General features: G+C 39.9%; 1 protein-coding gene across 2 annotated transcripts in view; it reads left to right on the top strand.

The window, feature by feature from the left end:
- Positions 1 to 19,829, top strand: part of Mthfd2l (methylenetetrahydrofolate dehydrogenase (NADP+ dependent) 2-like) — an 80,236-nt gene that overhangs the window by 39,112 nt on the left and 21,295 nt on the right. For both annotated transcript variants that reach the window (XM_087582936.1, NM_001107211.2), the window contains 1 exon segment: positions 198 to 290. In XM_087582936.1, coding sequence (XP_087439062.1) covers positions 198 to 290 — 93 coding nt within the window.

Here is a 19,829-nt window from a genome sequence, read left to right as displayed (position 1 = left end):
TTTCCCATGTTTTGAGTTGAAAGGTAGACTTTTAAGTTCTGGTTCATCTAGACTTCCTTTTGAATTTTTAATGTGATTTATTCATGTCCAAGCATGCTCCTATTCACAGGTGATAACAAAAACTGCCATAGGTTTAAGACTTTGTAGAATTCTGGAAAGCCCAGGTAACTTCTCACAGAGGCTCCTCTGCATTGCAGGCGATGCGACGGTGACCATAGCTCACAGACACACCCCCAGAGAGCAACTGAAGGCCCATACTCAGCTGGCAGAGATTATCATAGTGGCTGCAGGTAAGTGTCCACTGATGGTTGTCTGGGGGGAGTGGCATGGTGGGGTCATTCCTGCCTTGATGTTTGGTGCATTTAAAGAATGCATGAGAGTCACACAGAGGAAAGTGTATGGCCGATGTCTGCCAACTGAAGTTTGTCTCTGCATAGTCACCATGGTGGCCTGTTGTACCTGCCTCAGCCTCTGTCACACCACAGTGTGCCCTTCCCCAGACACTTCGACAAGCACGATGGAACAACATTTATACAAACAGATCGGTGCCGGTTGGTGATATCTTGTGGTGTAGGGGAACAAAAGGAAACTGGATTTGATCTTTAACACTGTGTTGGTGAGAGCAGAATGTCTGAGTGAGAGAGAGACAGACAACCACCGTGCGACTCTGACCACACCCAAGTGTGAGGCATGGCTTTCGGAGTCAACTAGAGCATGTCCCACTGGCTGCATCCGGCAGAGTCAGGGTATTTACACCAAGGACGGCGTCGTCTGCAGTTTGGTGCACCAAACTTAGGGCCTCGGCTTTGTATAAGAAAGGTTTAGAAAGGAGCATCAAAATTTGTATTTTCTAAAGAATAAGGAGAAAGAAGAGCCAACCCCAACTTGATTAATGGAGCCATTGAAAGCCACCAGTTCTTGAGCTGGTCAGCTTCTTGGTACTGAGTTCTTAGGAGGAGAAATCAAATCAAATCAAAACAAAACAAAGAAACGAACAATAAAACGGGAATTCTGGAGAAACCTTTGCTAATTTTAAGAATGAACTTTTGCTGTATTTTGAATGGCATAAGCATTTTGTGTTCTTTTTTAAACTTTGTTAAAATGTTTTAACAGACCAAGTACATGATGAAAAGGCAGAAGTAAGCGGGTGTATTTTAAATACCTTGTCTGTAGAATGTACTACATTCCCTCTGTGTCACCCACCTTTTAAAGAATGCTCAGGCATGGAGCAGTTGAATGGGTTGTGTTCACTAAATATTGTTATTCCCTTTAGTTTTGAAATTAGGTTTTTTTTGTAGTTTAATAAAGAGAGAAAATATGTGAAAAACAATATGTATATGTTTATTATGACATGTTTAAATTGATGTTTTAATTAAGAGTAACTAAGGTAACCAGAATGATATTTTAGACCCTAGAAAAGGCTAGATACAGACTTCATATGTGTGACTAATTTATTTAGAAATATCGAGAGTCTATAGCACGTCTCCGATTGAATCAAACATGAATACTTTCAGATAGCAAAGGGAAGATTGGATTTGTCCACTCAATAAACTCTTGCTATACAGCAGAAGACGTTACAAATTGTAAGGGTATAATACTTTATAGAATGATGAGGTCCATGCGTTGAAGAGGTTGTAACATTTGTGGGAAAGAACATAAAAAGCTCAATCAATCGAAAATCATGTCAAGTAAAAGATGAGTGCCACATTGAGGATTAGTAAGAGAAAAGAATATGGATGAGACACCACTTTAGATATCTATCACTAATAATAATTTTCAAGAAGTGGCCATGGAGTAGAGTATCAGTCCTGGTCACTCATCTACCCACTGGATCCACTCTACCTTGTCTTGCTTCGGTCTTTATGAGCTGTGGACAGCTTGGCCTGTATATTTAGCCACTGGCTTCTGCCAAGAGTTGGCACTGTGGTAAATCTGAAGGGAAGGGTTGGTTGTTCTTTCTTCCTCTCTCCTGCTACTTTCTGTGGTGTCTATGATCTGCTAGTGATGTTCTCACAGCCAGTGCTCTCACTGTGCGGCAGTCAGGCTGTGTCCTCCCTCCACCCGCCCCTCCCCTAAGGCATGAGCACACTCACAGCACGCATCATCCGGTCTCTTGCACTCTGGGCCCTCAGTGGCCCCAAACACAGCTCTATAAATCACAGCATAATGTTTCCTTCGATGGTCTGAGGTGGATTCGGTGCCCTAGGTAAAGTGGAAGAAAAACAATTCAAGGAGACATCTGAGAGAACAACATTCCAAGCAGAGAGAGAGAGCGAGAGAGCGAGGGGGGAGGGAGGAAGGGAGGGAGAGAGAGAGAGCAAGAGAGAGAGAGAACAAGAGAGAGAGGGGGAGGGGGAGAGGGAGAGAGAGAGAGAAAGAGAGAGAGCGCAAGAGAGTGAGAGAGAGAGGGAGAGGGAGGGAGGGAGAGAGGAAGGGGGAGAGAGGGAGGGAGAGAGAGAGAGAGAGAGAGAGAGAGAGAGAGAGAGAACCTTAGAAGGGGGTCTGTACATGGTAAGGTCCAAGCTGGAGATATTGGGATTTTATTGTATATATTGTTTGGTTATGATTGTACATTAAAACATTATGAAAGATAGTATAAGAAATACTTATATAAATAAGGTCACCTTATTTGTGAGCCCAAAGGTATGGACTTTGGTATAAGGCAAGGATGGAGAAGAGAGCAGGAGGAAGCTCACAATTGTAAAGCCTCCATCAGACTGTCACCAACTGTTTCTATAGAGTCAGGAACAGAGACAAAGAGAAAAGCTACTATGATTTCATTTAATGGCTCCAAGTTTATTTTTTTTTCCATTTTCTCCCCGACTTGGCGTTTATTTCTTAGTTATAGTCAAGTGTTCCATCTCCTGCCATACCCAGTGCCTGAATGAAACCTCTATCATTCTCCTGCTTCACTGCATGTTACTGGCGACCTCGGGGCTTTAAATGTCACGAGTATTTGTCATTTGAATGTGTGTTGAATGTCAGTAACTTGTAAATAGTGAGCGATGTTTCAAACTGTTTGCATCTCTCAGCTGTGTATTGAGTGCATAGTTTTTCCCAGTGGAGAAAACTTTCTCAGCATGTATCCGAGCTCACGTTTGTCTTGTCATCATGACAAGTGGCAAATTCTCTTGTGGGATCCACTGACAGTCTCTTGTGACTGATTCAACACATATGTCACAAGTCATTCATTATACCAGACACTGTCACCGTCTTCAGGCTTCTCCCAGGGGCTTCTGTCCAGCCTAGTGTATTACAAAAGCCGAAAGGCAAGCAAAGAAGGGTAGGAAAGGAAGACTTCTCTGTAATTAACACAGAGAGCCAGGATATAGAAAGATGCATGGCAAGGTCTTTTGGATTAGTTCCTCCAATACACCCCATCTCCCTGGGAGGATCCTCCACATCCACCAGACGGCTCCACTCCTATTTTATGTATGGTAATTTGGCCACAGGCCACCATGGCAAAAAGACATTTTGAAGGAAGAGAGTGAGAACAATTCTTATCCCTTTTTCTTTTCAGAAGCATATCACTCTGTCTGAGTGCCGGAGGGCTGCTTCATATGCAACCCTGAAATCCTCCCAAAGAAATAAGTACTTAGTCATGGGAACTTTTCTGGGAAGAACATCGAGACTTTGCGAGAGACAAATACACATGGTTGTTACATTTCTAGTTCGTTCATTAATATTCACGAGGAGAATTTAAGGATAAAACATGGAGATATTAGTCATCGCAGTCATGACAGAAACCGGGAATTTATACTACAAAGAGTTCTATATAACTACACAGTAGCAATGAGGTATTACTAGAACGGCACACTGTGCATCCTGTGTGGGAAACCTACGAATACAATTAGGAGTGGGAATTAAACAGGCAGAGCGTGACCTAATGGCAGAGGTAGCTAGAGAAGGGAGGGCTGGGTCAGTCTCATAACTAGAATGTCAGCATATAAGGAAGCCGTCGCATCTAGAAGTCAGAAAGAGCAGGGGGGGGGGTGAGTATGTTATATGTCAGGAAGATTGATAGCTTTCTATAAATGGCAATCCATTTGGTGATGAATTCTAGAAATGGGCTTGTGGAAGAGTAAAAGAAGAAATCACTGTGTGATGACGCCGGGGCATGAGTAATATTAGCTTAGGTTAGTACTGACCTCGTCCCTCCAGTTTCCCGCAGTGTTCACTGTAGAGGACTAACTATACTCTACTTAACTCTTGAACATATGCCCCCAGAACTGATATTTGGAATTAGTCAGAATCTCAAATCAGAAAATCAGGTCCTGTTAAACTAGGCTTCAAGTCTATGGGAAGCTACTGTTCTGAGGTCACAGAGACCACCAATTTCTAGGGCACTGAATATCTGTGTGTGGTTGTCTGACCTCTTCATTCTCCTATGGCAGGAATAGGCCTGATTTACTGTTATTTCTTTTTCTCTTTCTCCTTTCTTAATGCTTGATAGATGCATGCTTAGAATAGTATCTGGCACAGAACTGTGAAGAGAGTTCAGTCAGTAAAGTATTTGCCTTATAAACACCAAGATCTAGGTTTGCTACACAGGAAAGTCCCAGCATGATAGAATGTGCTTGTAATCCCACCGCTGGGAAAGAGGGTTAGCAGGTCCCTGGGTACTCACTGTCCACCCAGCCAAGACTTTTTGATGAGTTGTAGGATAATAAAAGACCTTGTGTCAAAAAGGAAATGGTAAATGATGCCAGAGCAGTGACACAGAGGTTAAACTATTCTCTCTACTTAGGTACATAAATGTGTAACCCGTGCCACAGAACACACAGCAGCTGATACACAGCACCACACACAGCAACTGATACACAGCACCACACACACAGCATCTGATACACAGCAGCACACACAGACTCTGATGCACAACACCACATACATCTGATGTACAGCAACGGCCAAGCCAAGCTGTGATGTATTCATCTTAAGATTATATCGGAAACAAGGACCTCTTCAAACTGACTGGAAGTTAGCCGATATACCTTAAGATTATAATTTTTAAAATACGAGATGTTTATTCTAACTATTGGATGACTTACATAGTGTAACATTATTTTGAAAAACTGACAGTATTTCTAGGGTGTCATTGTAGTGTAGTTAATAAAGTCATGCGAATGAAATAGGTTGTCTGTGAAGAATCTCTCGTAGCATTAAGTGGCGGATAGGCTGGTTTGAATATAGATATTAAGATTAAGGAAGCTTGAGATTGAAGACAAAATAGACTATTATAGATGTCTAAAGTATACATTTGAATGGAAATGAGTATCTGACACCAAGACAACACCCGTTCTGTATGAGGCTCTTGAAGATAAGACAAACATTAAAAGATGGTAGTGGGGGTCCTTAGGCCCTCTCCTATGTAGTTCTACAAGAAAACTGAAGGACAGAGTAAATTTTTTAAAATTCCTTGGAATTATTATTCAGACAGGACAGCAACTTTTTGGAACTTCCCAAAGTCCCTCCAGCCATTGGAGTAAGCTCAGATCGACTTGGGTTCCCAGAGAAGTGCTGAGTCACTGGCTAGAGCACTTGTAGGCTCAGCCTTGTTCCCTAGGACACCCCTCCCGCAGGGCGATGAACCTCCAAGCCTGACCTCACCACCTCTATGGCAAAACTTTTCATGACAGACAGGGTAATATACAGTAGGGTGAACGGCAGGTCAGTGCAGTGATGTGGAAGATTCGTGTCTGGCTAACAAAAGGTGAGCAACTCACTTCCTGCTTGTACTTTCAACACCACATCAATTCTTAGGTACAATCCCGTCCATTCTCATCCTAGGATCTCAAACTCTTCTCTCTGATGTCTCACTCCTGGGGACTAGGGTTAATGATTTTAAAAATTCCTAAACACCAAAATCCCTAGGGGCAGGGCATGGCTACCGTCGACTCCCCATCTCCGACTTCTGCACTCTGGGAGGGTACAGTGAGCTCACATAGAGCCCACAGCAGTTTTGAATGATACCCCCAACTGTAGCAATGCCACACCAAAATATCATTGTTTCCACACCCTGTTTCTCATTCTCCAGCTTCTCCATTTTAGCTAGACTCTGCTTCTCATTTAGAATTGCTTCCTCCCTTATCTCGAATTTGTCAATTACTTTTAACAGTATAGAGGGATGTGCACAAGCTCTGGGAAGGGGGAATATTTAAAATCTAACTCTACTGCTTATTAATTGGACAGCCTTGACAAGTTACCTCATCTCCCTAAAGCCCACTGTCTCTCTTCATATTCAAATTGATGGTATCTAGGGCTCCTTCTCCCTGCATTCCATTTCCATCAGGATTTATTGTAGCCAAAAATACCTTAATAGCATATGTATAATATTTATAAAATATTTGTAAATATGTATTTATATATATATATATGCATATATATATATAACAAATTAGTTTTGGTCTGCATTTTAGTGATGGATAAAGATGTTAAGTATATTTTGTGTGTTTATAGCTCATTAGTTCTTCCGCTTTGAGATCTTTTATTTAGTCAGTTCATTTGCCCATTTCTTGATGGGCTCATTTTTCTCTTCGGGAGTTTGACTTTTGAGGTCTCTCTCTCTATTTTTAAGTATTAATCCCCTATCAGATGAGTGACTAGCAAAGCAACTCCCTTTTGTTTTCTTCTCTGTACAGAAGCTTCAAAATTTAATATAAGATTCTCTCCTATGAGGTGAATGGCAGAAATGGCAAAAGTCCTGTGCTCTGTGTGTGTGTGTGTGTGTGTGTGTGTGTGTGTGTGTGTGTATGAGAGAGAGAGAGTATTGAATATATGTGTATATATATGCAATATGTATGATATAAATATGTTGTCTTGTTGGGAAGCTCCATAGGTTTATTAACCAAATTAGTGTTGGGAGGTAATTAGCCCTCAGTTTCAAAATATTGTTTGTTTCTCCTCTTCCTCCTTCTCCTCCTTCCTCTTTAATTTTCGAGAACCTGGTAACTACATTTCTTTGAGAGTTCTCAAGTTCGCATCAAGTTCGCATTCGTCATCAGTCCGTTCTCTGTGATTTCCTCATGTCCTGTAATTGGTCCACACTTGGGCTGTCCATTCAACACTGTGGATGCAGCTCACGGCATACAGGGTGTTTTCTAGTAGTAGACACTGCAACCTCTGTCTCCCTCAGGAAGTGAATGGTTATCTTAAAACAGGAGAGTCTGGGGATCCTCAAGACATCTCTAATAGAGTGGTAACTAAAATCATTAATTTTTCCTGGCTTATCAAATGACTAAAAATCTACTTTTGAGTATATCCCTTGAATATTACCTCTAGCTTTTACAGCTCAAAAACAAAACAAAACATAAAACCCAAACCAAAAGCAAAACAAAACAAAACACAACCCAAAAGAAAAAACCAACCCAAAAGAAGAGATCACAGTATTTTTTTAACCATACTTCTACAGGATTTACCTCTTTTTAGTTAGTTTTTTTTTTTTAGTAAAGATTACTATGTCTTATTCTATTATATCAACTTTTAGTTTGTGGTTGTGAAAATGATGTTTATTATGATTATTTGAGATATGAAATATACCTTCATGTAATATAAAATATAAATATGTCATCTCACATAGGAGAACATTGTTCCTCTGCTTAATGTAGAAAAATCCTTATTTTCAAATTAGGGTCGCTGACCTATTTTGAGATTTTTTAAAAAATGTTCTTACTATTGTATATATGATTTATATGTCATGTATGTATGCAGAGCTAAGAGAACTCTGTAGAGTCAGGTTTCTTCTTCCAAACTTATGAGGGCTTCAAGGGTTGAATTTGAGTCACTAGACTTGTTTGCAAGAACTACTCGGTGTTTTTAACCACTGACCCACCTCACCAACCCATGGATTGATTTGTATAGAGGGTTTGCCACAAAGATTTGGTTCACCCTTCTATATGTAGATAACATTTTTTCCCAGTTAGCACCATTTTATAAAAGAGGTTGTCTCTTTTCAAACGTAGTTCTGACTCCTTTGTCAAGAATCAGGGTGATTGTAGCAGTATGGGTCAATTTTTGGATCTTGTGTTCTTTTGGTCTGTTTTATACACAATAAAACAATAAAAGAAGTAAAGTTATGGAAAGGAGTGTAGTTGGGGGATGGTGAATATGAGTAAAACATATTGTACAAAATTACTGAGGAACTAATAAAAATGCTGTGGCTAAAAAAATAATAAAATAGGTGAAAAGGAGACCAGAACTACAAAGAAGCATTTGAGATGTGATGCAGGAAATACTGAGAACATTCCTGAAGTGACTTCCACCGTACTGGGTCCTCAGCAACTAGGTTCGGCTTGTTGGTCACTATGATTCTTGAACCTGATGAAGAACCTTGCTCTCAGACAACCCACTGATGAGTTCCTCAGAAGCCAGGGTCCTATCTTGGTTCAAGCTTCTCTTCCAGAAGATGATGTCTTTGTAAGGGAAGACAGTTTTTTTCCAAACCCATCCAGCCTTGGAGTCTTCTTAATTCCTTCTTTGGGGCTGTCCCATGTTACGAAGAGTAAATATGGCTGGCGTTGCATCAGCGCTGTGACTCAGGGCTTGCACCTGCAGAGGTCAAGGTGAGGGAAGGAGGAGAAACGACCAAGTAAGAGTAAATGGTGACTCTCTTTGGTTAAAGAAGAAGCAAACACTCCCAGTGCACTTCCTAGTGTGGGTAGGAACATGAGCCCTTCTGCGGGTGAGCTCATCATTCGTGTGGGCTCGCAGTGTGTGGCATCGCTGAGTGTCTCTTGCAGACATGTGCTGACTGGCAGGGAACAAATGGTTTCACTGGGCTTGCAGTCAGTTATGCTCAGCTGTGGCCTTGCAGGAGCACTCACCAGCATAGATGCAGAAAAGCGATAAACCCGTGACTGAAGTGTCGCCCACCAGTGCCAATATTACCGTTTGCATAGAGGCAGGGTTTGAAGTGGGCTATAGAGTCTGACAGTGATCCTGGCTACCTGCTTTCTGTATGGTTTTATTTCAAAAGGAGAACCACAAGGTGGAAAGAGCGTTTCCTGCACCTCTTGAAGTAACATCGTGTGAAGGTCTTCAAACTAAAGAGACAAATGGAGCCTACTTATGTAGTCAGTAAAGGGTCTGTGACTCTGTTCAGATTTACAATGAGTGCATTTGCTCTCGATTTGTCATAATTGCTTATTTCTACATGAGCCTTTATAAGAAACCTGAGAACTACAGAGAACCCCGAGTGTGAGCTTTACACCTGTGCGTGGAATAGAGTCAAGTTCCCCGTGTACAGCTCTTCTGAGGCTGTGCTAAGAGCAGCCGCTATACTGTTGGCTCCACACATGTCACACATTGCTTTGTCTTTTATGGTACATGCTTATATGAAGTGATGGTTATAAATTAAACGTTGAACATAACCTAGGGCCCGAAATAGCAAATACTCATCTAAGATTTAATTCTTTATTAAAAATGAATCATTCCATTCATCCCCATGAAAAATTTGCATTTTCTAAATGGTAAAATTAGGTTTATCAAATAATTATTTTCTAACAAGCTTCTTTATGATTTATGGTCCAGGAAAACTATAGGCAACAGAAGCAAACATAGACAATTGTTAGCTACAAGTCTTTAATATAGCTTTTAAAACGAGAGGGCAGCTTACAGAATGGGGGAATGATTAGCAAATCGTTTGTCTTAGAACATGTCAGTGGCCAAAGTACATAAACAAGCAAGAAAAAGAACAGAGCCAGGCCCAGGGACAGGGGACCTAATTTAAAACTGGACAATGGCACTGCATAGACCTTTATCTCATGAAGAAAAAAGTGGGCAGCAACAGATACATGGGAAGCTTAGTGTCATCATGTGAATACACACCAAAGCTCCACTATTGTACCTCACCTAGTAGGATGGCTTCTATGAAAAAAAGATCATACATGCCAGTACAACAAAAGGCGTCCTTGTAGTCCTTGTACTCTTGGAATGGAAACAGAAACAGGCACTATGGAAAATGCTCTATTCCTCATAAAAGGTTCGAGCCATCTAGCTTCTAGGTACATATCCAAAGCAACAGGAACCAGTATCTTGAATTATCTGTATTCACTTGCTCAGTTGAACATCAGTCACGGGAGTGGAGACATGTAAATGACATGTTCACTTATTTATCCATTCACCGATAGGTCATCTACCAGTGATCTAAAATACAGTATTATTCATCCAAAGAGAGAGAGAAGATTGATATTGGGGAGGTGATGGCTGAGTTGGTAAAGTGTTTGCTGTGTGAGTATAATGATGTGAGTTTGACTCCCCAGCACACACATAGAAGATGAGCACAAGGGCACAAATAAGTAGTCCCAGAACCGGGCAGGAAGAGGAGGAACTCTAGCTCCCTGTCAAGTCAGACTAGTCAACTTAAAAAGACCTACTTCACTGAGACCCTGACTCAAAAACTAGGGTGGGAAGGGACTGAGGAACAGGTCCCACATCCCCTCTGGCCCCATGTGCATGTGTACACGTAAGCACATACACACACGTATATCTCTCTCACACATAAGAAAAAAAAACCAAACTATTTGTGACCATAAATCCAAAAGACAGCATTTGTAGTGAAATACAGCAAATGTGGAGTGACAAATAGGACATGATTATATGAGAAAGCTAAATTATCCAAACTCATAGAAACAGATATTGGAATGATAGTTTCCAGGGCTGGGATGAGGGGGAAAGGAGCAGGGTTTGGAGTGTTATAAAGTTTCAGTTACACATGATGAGTAAATCCCGAGAGACATATTTATCACAACGGCCAGCATTAATAGCACTCTCTTGCTTAGTTAAAACCTTGCTAAGAAGGTAGGTTTTATGTTAAGTGTTCTTATCCCCTTAAAATAATCAACAAGAAATTAAATTTAAAATGTGAGAGGAAGAACTTTGTAGATGATGGATATTTTTATAGCATCAATTCTGCTAATGGCTTCATGACAGTTTGCTTACCTTCAAACCCATTAAGTTGTTTACATTAAATAGATACAGAATTTTGTATGTTAGCCACACCTCAATAAAGTAGTTTTTAAAAAATTTAATCTAAATTTAACCCACTACATTAAAGGATAAAGCATCGTGACTAAAATAGTATTTAGCCCATAAATCCAAGATCAGTCTAACATTGTAAAATCATTTGTGTAGTTTTCTATGTTAGCAACCCAAACCAAAATACAAACTTTACAAAGTCTTCATAATCTTAGAAACCATATAGCAGAAGTTCCTGATGAATATTTTTCAGCAAACTGGGAGTATAAAGAGACTTTTCTACATGATGAAAGTGTTTGTAAAAATCTTACAGGTAACATTGTACTTGATAAAAGAATGAATGTTTCTTCTTCTTGTGTTTCTGGGAAGATGTGAAGAACAATCTTAATACCTCAGATAAAGTACTGTTAAAAGAATCACGTAAGGATAGTACTAAATTCCAACATTGTAGTCCAATGAGTTTTATTGAAATTACTTAAAAGAGTGTAGATGAGGGGTTACTTACTGGACAAAGAATGACTCAGACAATTGTAAGACCAAAAACATCCACAAAAACTGGAACCTGCAGCACACTACACAGTTTGCAGCTCAACAGGTTAGAGAAAATCTCTTCCAGGCAGCTTGCTTTGTCTGTTTTGTCTGCTTTGTCTACTTTGTCTGCTTTGTCTGTTTTGTCTGCAGCTTTTATATACCTGGAACAATAGAGGCCTGGTGATTCTGTTCAGTTTCAGGGACTTCCTTAAGCTTTTGAGTTGTTTACTTCCTGAGCTTAAGGCACTTTGCAGAATAGAGTATTTTATCTCCCTTTAGAAAATCCTCTGTCTTATACAAGATGGAAGGTACTTATAACTTCTGTCTAACATTGTCATTGGTCTATCTAGTACAAACAAGTAAAGTAATGAGATATATATCCATGCTGGGTGACTTTATTTTCAGATAACATGGTCATCTATTCTAAAAATAAAGTGAAATTGACACTAAAAAGAACAAATCGATTTTATAATTTAAGCTAAGAGGCTAAAAGAACATATAATTATAATTATATTATAATATAATTATATTAATATAACCAAGAAAGCTATGTATTCAAACTACCAATCCAAGAACTATATTATTCTAAATAACGCATATCTTATATGTAAATGATTCCCTTATTTTATCTACATATCTTAAAACCACTGTTGTGTTTTTAATGTGTATTTTGTGTTTCATGAGTCCATAATGTAGAAAAAATGAGAACAAAAGGTTGGAAGATTTGGAGAATATCCAAGAGACTGTTAAGAGGATGAGAATGAGGATTACCTTGAGAAATGCTTTTATTTACATAATCCTTACATTTTAAAGGGTAGTGAATGTAACATGAGTTTTTACCATTTTGAAGTGTAAACATAAATCTTAACTCAAGTTGCAGTGATATGGAACTTTCTATTTTTAATTCTATGCTTTCTGAATTGTATCTTTGTTAATGTGCATACATTTCTATAATGTTTATCTATATTATTGAGTGTTCAGACAAAGAAAGTGGATTTATTGGATACCGTGAATGAGAAGCCATGGTATACAGTGATTTGAAGGGATAATGGCAAATATTATTTTGTTTGTGGAATGGAGCTGTTGGATATCAGTTGAAAAGATAATTTACTGTGCATATATAATATATTTTTTAACTTATGTAGTATTGTCAAAATGTTCACAAGTATTTTAGTTATGATCAACAGGAAGACATACATATTCTATTGACATTATTGTTGTTGGACTAATCATGCAAAACCTCAATATTGACATTGTGGTCTGGCCTCAGTTTATCTCAGATTGATTCATTCATTCATTGATGAATTGCTTGACTTGCTCTTATGTTTTGAGTCATTTTTAGACTTTGCTATTATCGAGGCTTGTTTGAAGCACTGCATCTATTCCACATGTGCCACATTCTGATCATAGGCTGAGTGTATAAACAAACGTGACCTTCCTTATAGTGATAATGGAAGCAACAGAGAACCAGTAAGGAAATGTGGGATCACTAGGGGTAGGCAATGCAATTTCTGCCTTCTACTCCAAATTGATTCCTATAGTCATGCTCAGATTCAGATTGGACCTTTTTGAATGCAAGGTGCTACCACATGCCTTGGCAGGAATCCTAGTGCGTTGGAGAGAAGGCAAGATGGAAATAATTAGGCCTCTAATGAAACATGCAATTCACTTCTTGTCTTAATCCATATATAACATAAGTTTTAGTTAAAGAACACATACCTTTACTGTATGTGTTGTTCTATGTGCCAAGCTCTGGTACACTGTTACTTTTTTTTTTTTAAACTGATGGCCCCAAGATGGAGTGTTTTATGAGTTATTTCATTTTCAGATGCCATAACAAGATATCTGATATTTAAAAAACTGTGTTTAGTTCATAGATTTGGAGACAGAAAGTCTTAGTTCAGTCTTGACACTGATGAAGACACCACTTCAGACAGTATAAAATGGTAGAATCATGTGGGAAAAGTCACATGAAGGGACAAAAGGTGACAGATTAAGTGGCCCAACTTCTTCTTTTCTAGACATGCCCTCTCACAGGACCAAACAGAGCCCTAAATGAACTGCATTAATCCCAATCAACAGTACCCCAGGGACGTAACCACTTTCCACTAGTTACTACCTCTTAACAAACTTGTAGCCCACGAATCCTTGGGGGACAGTCTCAAACCACAGCCCAACTCTCTCTCAAAATTCATTCCATCTTTTAAAGTAATAGAAACCAAAGTTTAACCTACATAAAGTTTCCATTTGCTTTTCCTAAGATTCCATCTAAATATAAAGACACAGTGGAGACGTTTAATTTTCATGCATGTGCTTGTACACACACATCCAGTGTGATAGGCATCTATTCTCCCGTTCATTGACTTGATCGCTGTACACGTGCCTGCCGCGTGCTCCCACTTCTGTTGTTACAGCATCTTCATGTTCAACTGCTTCAAGTTTTCTGCTAATCCTCTGGTCCTCTAGGATATACAGGCAGAACCTCTGGAAGTAGACTTTCCCGGGGAACCTCTGGGGTTTAAGAGTTCACCTCTTCTCTGGTTCTATTTTTTTCTTATCTACCCTTCCTGTTTTCTGGTTTGAGTCCTTCCATCCTTGGCTTTTGAAATTCTGAGTCTAGAGAATAAGTTCTTTCTTCTCCTTCTTGTGGATATTGCTTGCATAAGCCCCAGGACATGAAATGTGTAGCTGCTGCTTTAATGACTAAAGGTATAGGAACGGGGAGATGTCAATGGCTGCATGTGAAGGAGGTGACTGGCGTTATAAACCTCGTTTGCACCTACCCACTTCATCTCAGTGTCCGAATTAGATTCTTGGGTCTTTGAGAGTTAGCAGCCGCCTCTCTGTTTTTAGAGATATAACCCAGGCTTTCCTCTTGGGCTGGGCTGCATGGGGGCAGGGTGCAGTTTTGGGATGGTTGTTCTATTCTAACGCCATCTTCTCCTACATCTCACTCCTTTGAGTGTTTTAAACTATTGAGCCAGAAAACATTTTTCTTTTAAACAAAAATTTCAGGGGCCAGAGAGGTGGCTCAGTGGTTAAGGGATTGGGTGCTCTTGCCCCGGACCAGCACTCACATGGTGAATCACAACCATTAGTAACTTCAGTTTCAGGGGATCTGATGCCCTCTTCTGGCCTCCATGGCAGTGCATACATGTGGCATACAAACCTACCTTCAGACAGAATACCAACACATACAATACAAATAAATACACTTCAAAAATAATTAAAGAAACAAGACAGAGGCTGAGAAATTATCTCAGTCATAAAAGTACTCGTCTTGCATCATGGGGCTCTGGTTCCTTCTCTAGAACCCACGTGTCTTCCATAGGGTTTTACTGCTGTAAACACACCATGACCAAGGCAACTCCTTTAGGGACAACATTCAACTGGGGCTGTTTAAAGGAGCAGAGGCTCAATCCATTATCATCAAGGCAGGAACATGGCAGCATCTAGGAATAGTATAGGAAGAGCTAAGAGGTCTACATTTTGTTCTGAAGGCAAACAGAAGAAGACTGACTCTCAGGCGTCTAGGACAGGACAAGGGTCTTGAAGCCCACACCCACAGTGACACGCCCACTCCAGCAAGGCCACACCTCCTAATAGTGCTACTCCCTGGGCCAAACAAATACAGACCATCACACCATGTAGTTCTCCACTGTGAAGGTGGACCATGGGAGATCCTACTTGACTAATTCCAGGCCAGTGAGAGACCCTGTCTCCAACAAACAAATGGTGGTCAGCTACTGGGGAATGATACTTGAGGTTGTCCTGTGGCCCTTATGTGTATGACACTATAAGCACACTTGCACACAATGTACACACACCGAGCACAGAATAAAGAGTTTGATGTCTTTGAAACAGAGCCCATTTGACTTCTGTGTTCTGTATATAAAATAGTATTTGACAGTATAAACCTTTGGATATTTAGCTCACCAGCCTCCAAGCTATGCTCATATCCAAATCCACAAATGCAGCAGTATCTTTTTGTAGAGGGTAAGATTTGCTTACAGGAAGAAAAGAGAAGCATGTGTCTCCTTGGCTTTATAGGGAAAGTATTTGAGGCTGACACTAATGAGACCACTTAATAGCTCTCCTGTGAATTTCTAAACCCCACCAAAATTCTGTATTTCAAGCTGATGTAATCTAGTGCAGATCACTATCCTCAGCTCTGTTAACAGACATGCCCCTGTCCTGGCATCCACAGGATGTTGCCTTTCTTGTGAACATGAGTATTCTGACACCTCACAGCCAGACACCAGTTAGGCAGCAAAGATCACAGAGGAAGAACAATGGAAAGAACAGAGTGTGCCATCCTTTAACTCAGCACTCATTAAGATTTCCTAGAAAGAATAGGAAGATACTTAGGAGAGAACAGTCTGGCTGTCGATGGGGATTCTATTCCGCTAGTGTTATGGTTTCAGTCTGAGTGACTCTCTGTGTCTCAGGGTATTGAACACTGAGTCCCAGGCTGGTGGTTCTAGTCTAAGAGGGTCTGGAAACTTTAAGACGGGAGCCTAGATGGAGGAAATAGGCCCTTCCCGACAACTTGCCATCTGCCCTTTCTTTTCCTTTCTGCTTTCTGCTTGCCCTGATATCATCAACTTTCTCTCTTGGCTTCCCTGATGGACGCCCCTGGAATTGTGAGTAACAGAGAATTCCTTACTTTTACCATTTCCTCTTAGATACTGTAGTTTCAGCTCCACAAACATAGCTAAGCCAGCCAGGCTGTCTTTGTCCCTCATGTGACTGCCTCCAAAGCAAATAATGCTTTAGAACATTTTTCTTGATTTAGAAGAAACCATGCATCCGCATAAATTCCATTGCCCTTACTGTTGAAGCAGGATGACTTCCAGCTGCAGGAGTAAGCCACCTGAATAGGCACTTCCGTGCCACTAGTTTTATATCTGAACTGGAGCTCTGGTCTTGTTCCAAGCCTCACCTCTGACTCAACATTGTGAAACCAAGAAATCATTTAGCTTCTCGGTACCTCAGAATCTAGCTTCTGTGAATGAGGATAATGGGTAAAGCTCTCTTGCTTCACTGAATCGTTGTGGGGTTTAATTAGGTAATGTTTACAGAGCTCTTTGAACTCTACTAATTAGAGTGTTATGTGAATACAGTACTTCCTTTTATCAGGATCCCTGGCCTGGGCCATTTCGTTTCATAAAGACTTGAAGATGGCTATGATAGGGGGAGCTACAGGGAGGAGACTTCATTCTGTGTGTGCATGTGAGTGTGAACACAGTTCTGAACCTGTCACATTGGTCTATGAAATACCCACTTAGCCTTGTGTCTAATGAGATGTAACTTCACACTTAACACCACTTAACAGTGGTAAAGTCCATGCTTTGAGCTAAGCACCTAAGCTACTGCAGTATGGATTGGCAACTGCAGCTTTAGTATTGTTATCCTGTTCTATTCAGTGAATTTTGTCTGAAGGTTAGGGGCAGAGTGAGAGAATGGCACCTGGTTAGCCAGCTATAGTTCCCAAATTAGCATAATTCTGTATAAACATCTACTGATGGTCTACTTATCCCTCAGACATCATCAGTCCACCTCATATTATATAAATGGTAAACCATACTTTTTATCATGAGACCATTCTATCTGAATATGATCATCTAAGTTAATTTTTAATTCTAAGTTAGTAATAAACCTTCTGCCAGAAATAAATTTATAGATGGATAGTTTAGCTTGTGGGAAAGACTGTGGTTTGTTTCCATAAGCCTGCCAAGAGCTTTAATGAGAAATTATATTTGTAAAGTAGAAAATTAAATTGTAAGATTTTAGGCATTTAGCAACTCAATTTCGTATTTGACTAAATGATTCGGAATTTTGGTCATTGGGAACCTAGTTAACTCTTTGATTGGAAATGCAGACAACTGATAAGAGAACTCTGAAAACTCCAGAATATTAAGGTGGGAGTTTTCTGTGAAATCTGGTCACTGGCATGTTGGATTGCTTCTTGTGGCAAATTCAGAAATGTATCAGCCGATAAGCCAAAAATAACATAATGATAATTTGAACTGTTAGACACTTCACAGTCAGAGCCCGATTTATATTTTTTGACATTTATATCTTTTAAAGGAATTATAGGCAAATCGCTGACTTTAGATACTGACTTCTGGCTAGTAGAACATGTGAGGGAAGCCCCTTAGTAAATTCTCAGGTGAAGCATCTCAACTGGGTATTGTTATTTGCAGAGGATCATGGGGAATTCTTTTAGTGTAAAGGTAACAAAATGCAGATCTTCGACCGTACAACTTTAGGAGGTAAAATGATAAAGTTTGTTACTGTAAGGAAATGGGCTAATATGTCTGTTCATGGTTTTAAGCTCCCAAATAAACCTACATCCCGTGCTGTGTGGTTTAAGAATCAGTTTACTCTTTGTCAGCTTTTGAGTTAAGTGAGTACCTAAAGAAGTAAAAATTAAAGAATTAGTGAGAATTAAAGAAGTAAATGTGAATGTTTGTGGGTGTAGTCACCCCAAAATTCTGCAATATTATTATTTTAAAAGCTCTCCGGCATCTCCTTGTGATCCTTGGTTGGACACAAAGGTATTACTCATAACTCAATGTCAAGTTAGCTATGATTTAATGTGAACAATCTGTACCCAATAGGCTTTGAGGAGACACCGGACACATTTAATATGACATTTGAATTTTCAGAGTGTGACATTACTACGAATATCACAGAAGAAGGGTGTCAGTGCCTCTGTCTGGGGCAGGATATGAAGGCAAAGTGCCCAGGGGACACTTTGAACAAGAACAGCAGATTTCAGCTAATGAAATATTGCCCTCATCACTATAAAGGTTGCCCTATAACATTAGAAGAAATCCCTTCTTTTGAGAATATGTTAGGGGATGAGAGAGTGAGCATTTGTTATCTATAACAGTATTTCTTTCTCACATTCTTCAATTCAAGGTCTCCTCTCCCTACAGTGTTTTTTTTTTTCCTGTTTAATTATCTTCAAACATATGTACCCTGTGTTTAATGATGGACAACATCCCTTTTTAACAAAAAGTTATAAGGCCATATGTTTATTCTGAGTTTTACTCTACTCAGTAATAAGGCATTTAAAAACAAAGTATATTGTCTTGTTTCTTGCTAAGAGTCTTAGGACAAATGAGCAGAAAGTGGAGGTTTCATCTGCATCACGATTTTCTTATGAGTGCTGTCTCAAGGCAGTAAGACTCTGACCAGCTGGGCGGTGGTGATGCTAGCCTTTAGTCCCAGCCCCGAGGCAGCAGAGTAGGTGGATCTTGGATTTCTAGGCCAGCTTGGTGTACAGGGTGAGTTCTAGGGCAGCTAGGACTATAGAGAGAAACCAAGTCTCAAACAAAACAAAACAAGACAAATGGGAAAAGAAGAAAGAATTTGTTTCCAAATCTCCCAATGAGTTGATTTTTTTTTGATGGCACTTAATAAGAGTCTAGTCTATATTTACATTATTTATAGAAATTATTCCTGACATAGCTTCTCAAAGCTGTCTAGAACATACAGTTTCCTAAATACTTCTATTTCTTACACAATTGGAGTCTTAGAGTTCTATACACATTAGCAAATAGACACACATGGAGGAATAACTGTGGTTTAGATGTTGTTTCAATTTTCCTCAGATACATATGCTAAATGCCTAGTTCCCAGAGTGACTATACTGAGAAGTAGTAGAACTACTGTGAAGTCAGCAGAAGAGTAGGCTCTTAGGTCCCTGGGGGTATGCTTCCTAAGGAGATTAGGGTGACCAGTTGGTAGGCTAGAGACAGATTTCATAAAAGGAGCAAACCTGTTGGTGCTAGTCTTCTTCCTTTTCCTGTTGTGTGGCAATTTCTTTCAATGTTCCATTTTGGAAAGATGATCATTAGGATTTGTGGGAAGGGGAAAGAATAGCAAAACACATTTATGACAACATTTTTAAATTGAAAAAAATCTTTAAAGAATAAAAAAAGAGTCAGAAACTAACTAAAACCTGCAAGTAGAAGAAGGTCTCTAACCCAGGAACAGATAGAATTTCTAAAAATACTCCTGTATTAAATGTACTATGCTAATGAACTACCAGCAAGGGACACACACCTGATGTGAGTAAATCACTCGTCAGCCTTCCAGCCACAAGAGCACTGTAGAATGAGGGATGTCACAGGTTCTTCAAGTTGCCTCCCACTAGGAGGGGCTCTTGAATCTGAATGGGCTCTGTCACTTCTTCACTGAGAGAATGTAAGAGAACTGAGAAGCTAGTCTCAGGATTGTCACCTCCAGAGGTGGGCAGCATCTACTGTCTGTCTTCTGCATGCTTGGTTGTCAGCTGGCCAGACTGGATGGGCACA

The sequence above is a fragment of the Rattus norvegicus genome, chromosome 14 (genome assembly GCF_021556685.1).
Source record: "Rattus norvegicus strain SHRSP/BbbUtx chromosome 14, alternate assembly SHRSP_T2T, whole genome shotgun sequence".
NCBI lineage: Eukaryota > Metazoa > Chordata > Mammalia > Rodentia > Muridae > Rattus > Rattus norvegicus.
The sequence above is the reverse complement of the archived record's forward strand: the minus strand, read 5'-3'. Positions and strand labels throughout refer to the sequence as shown.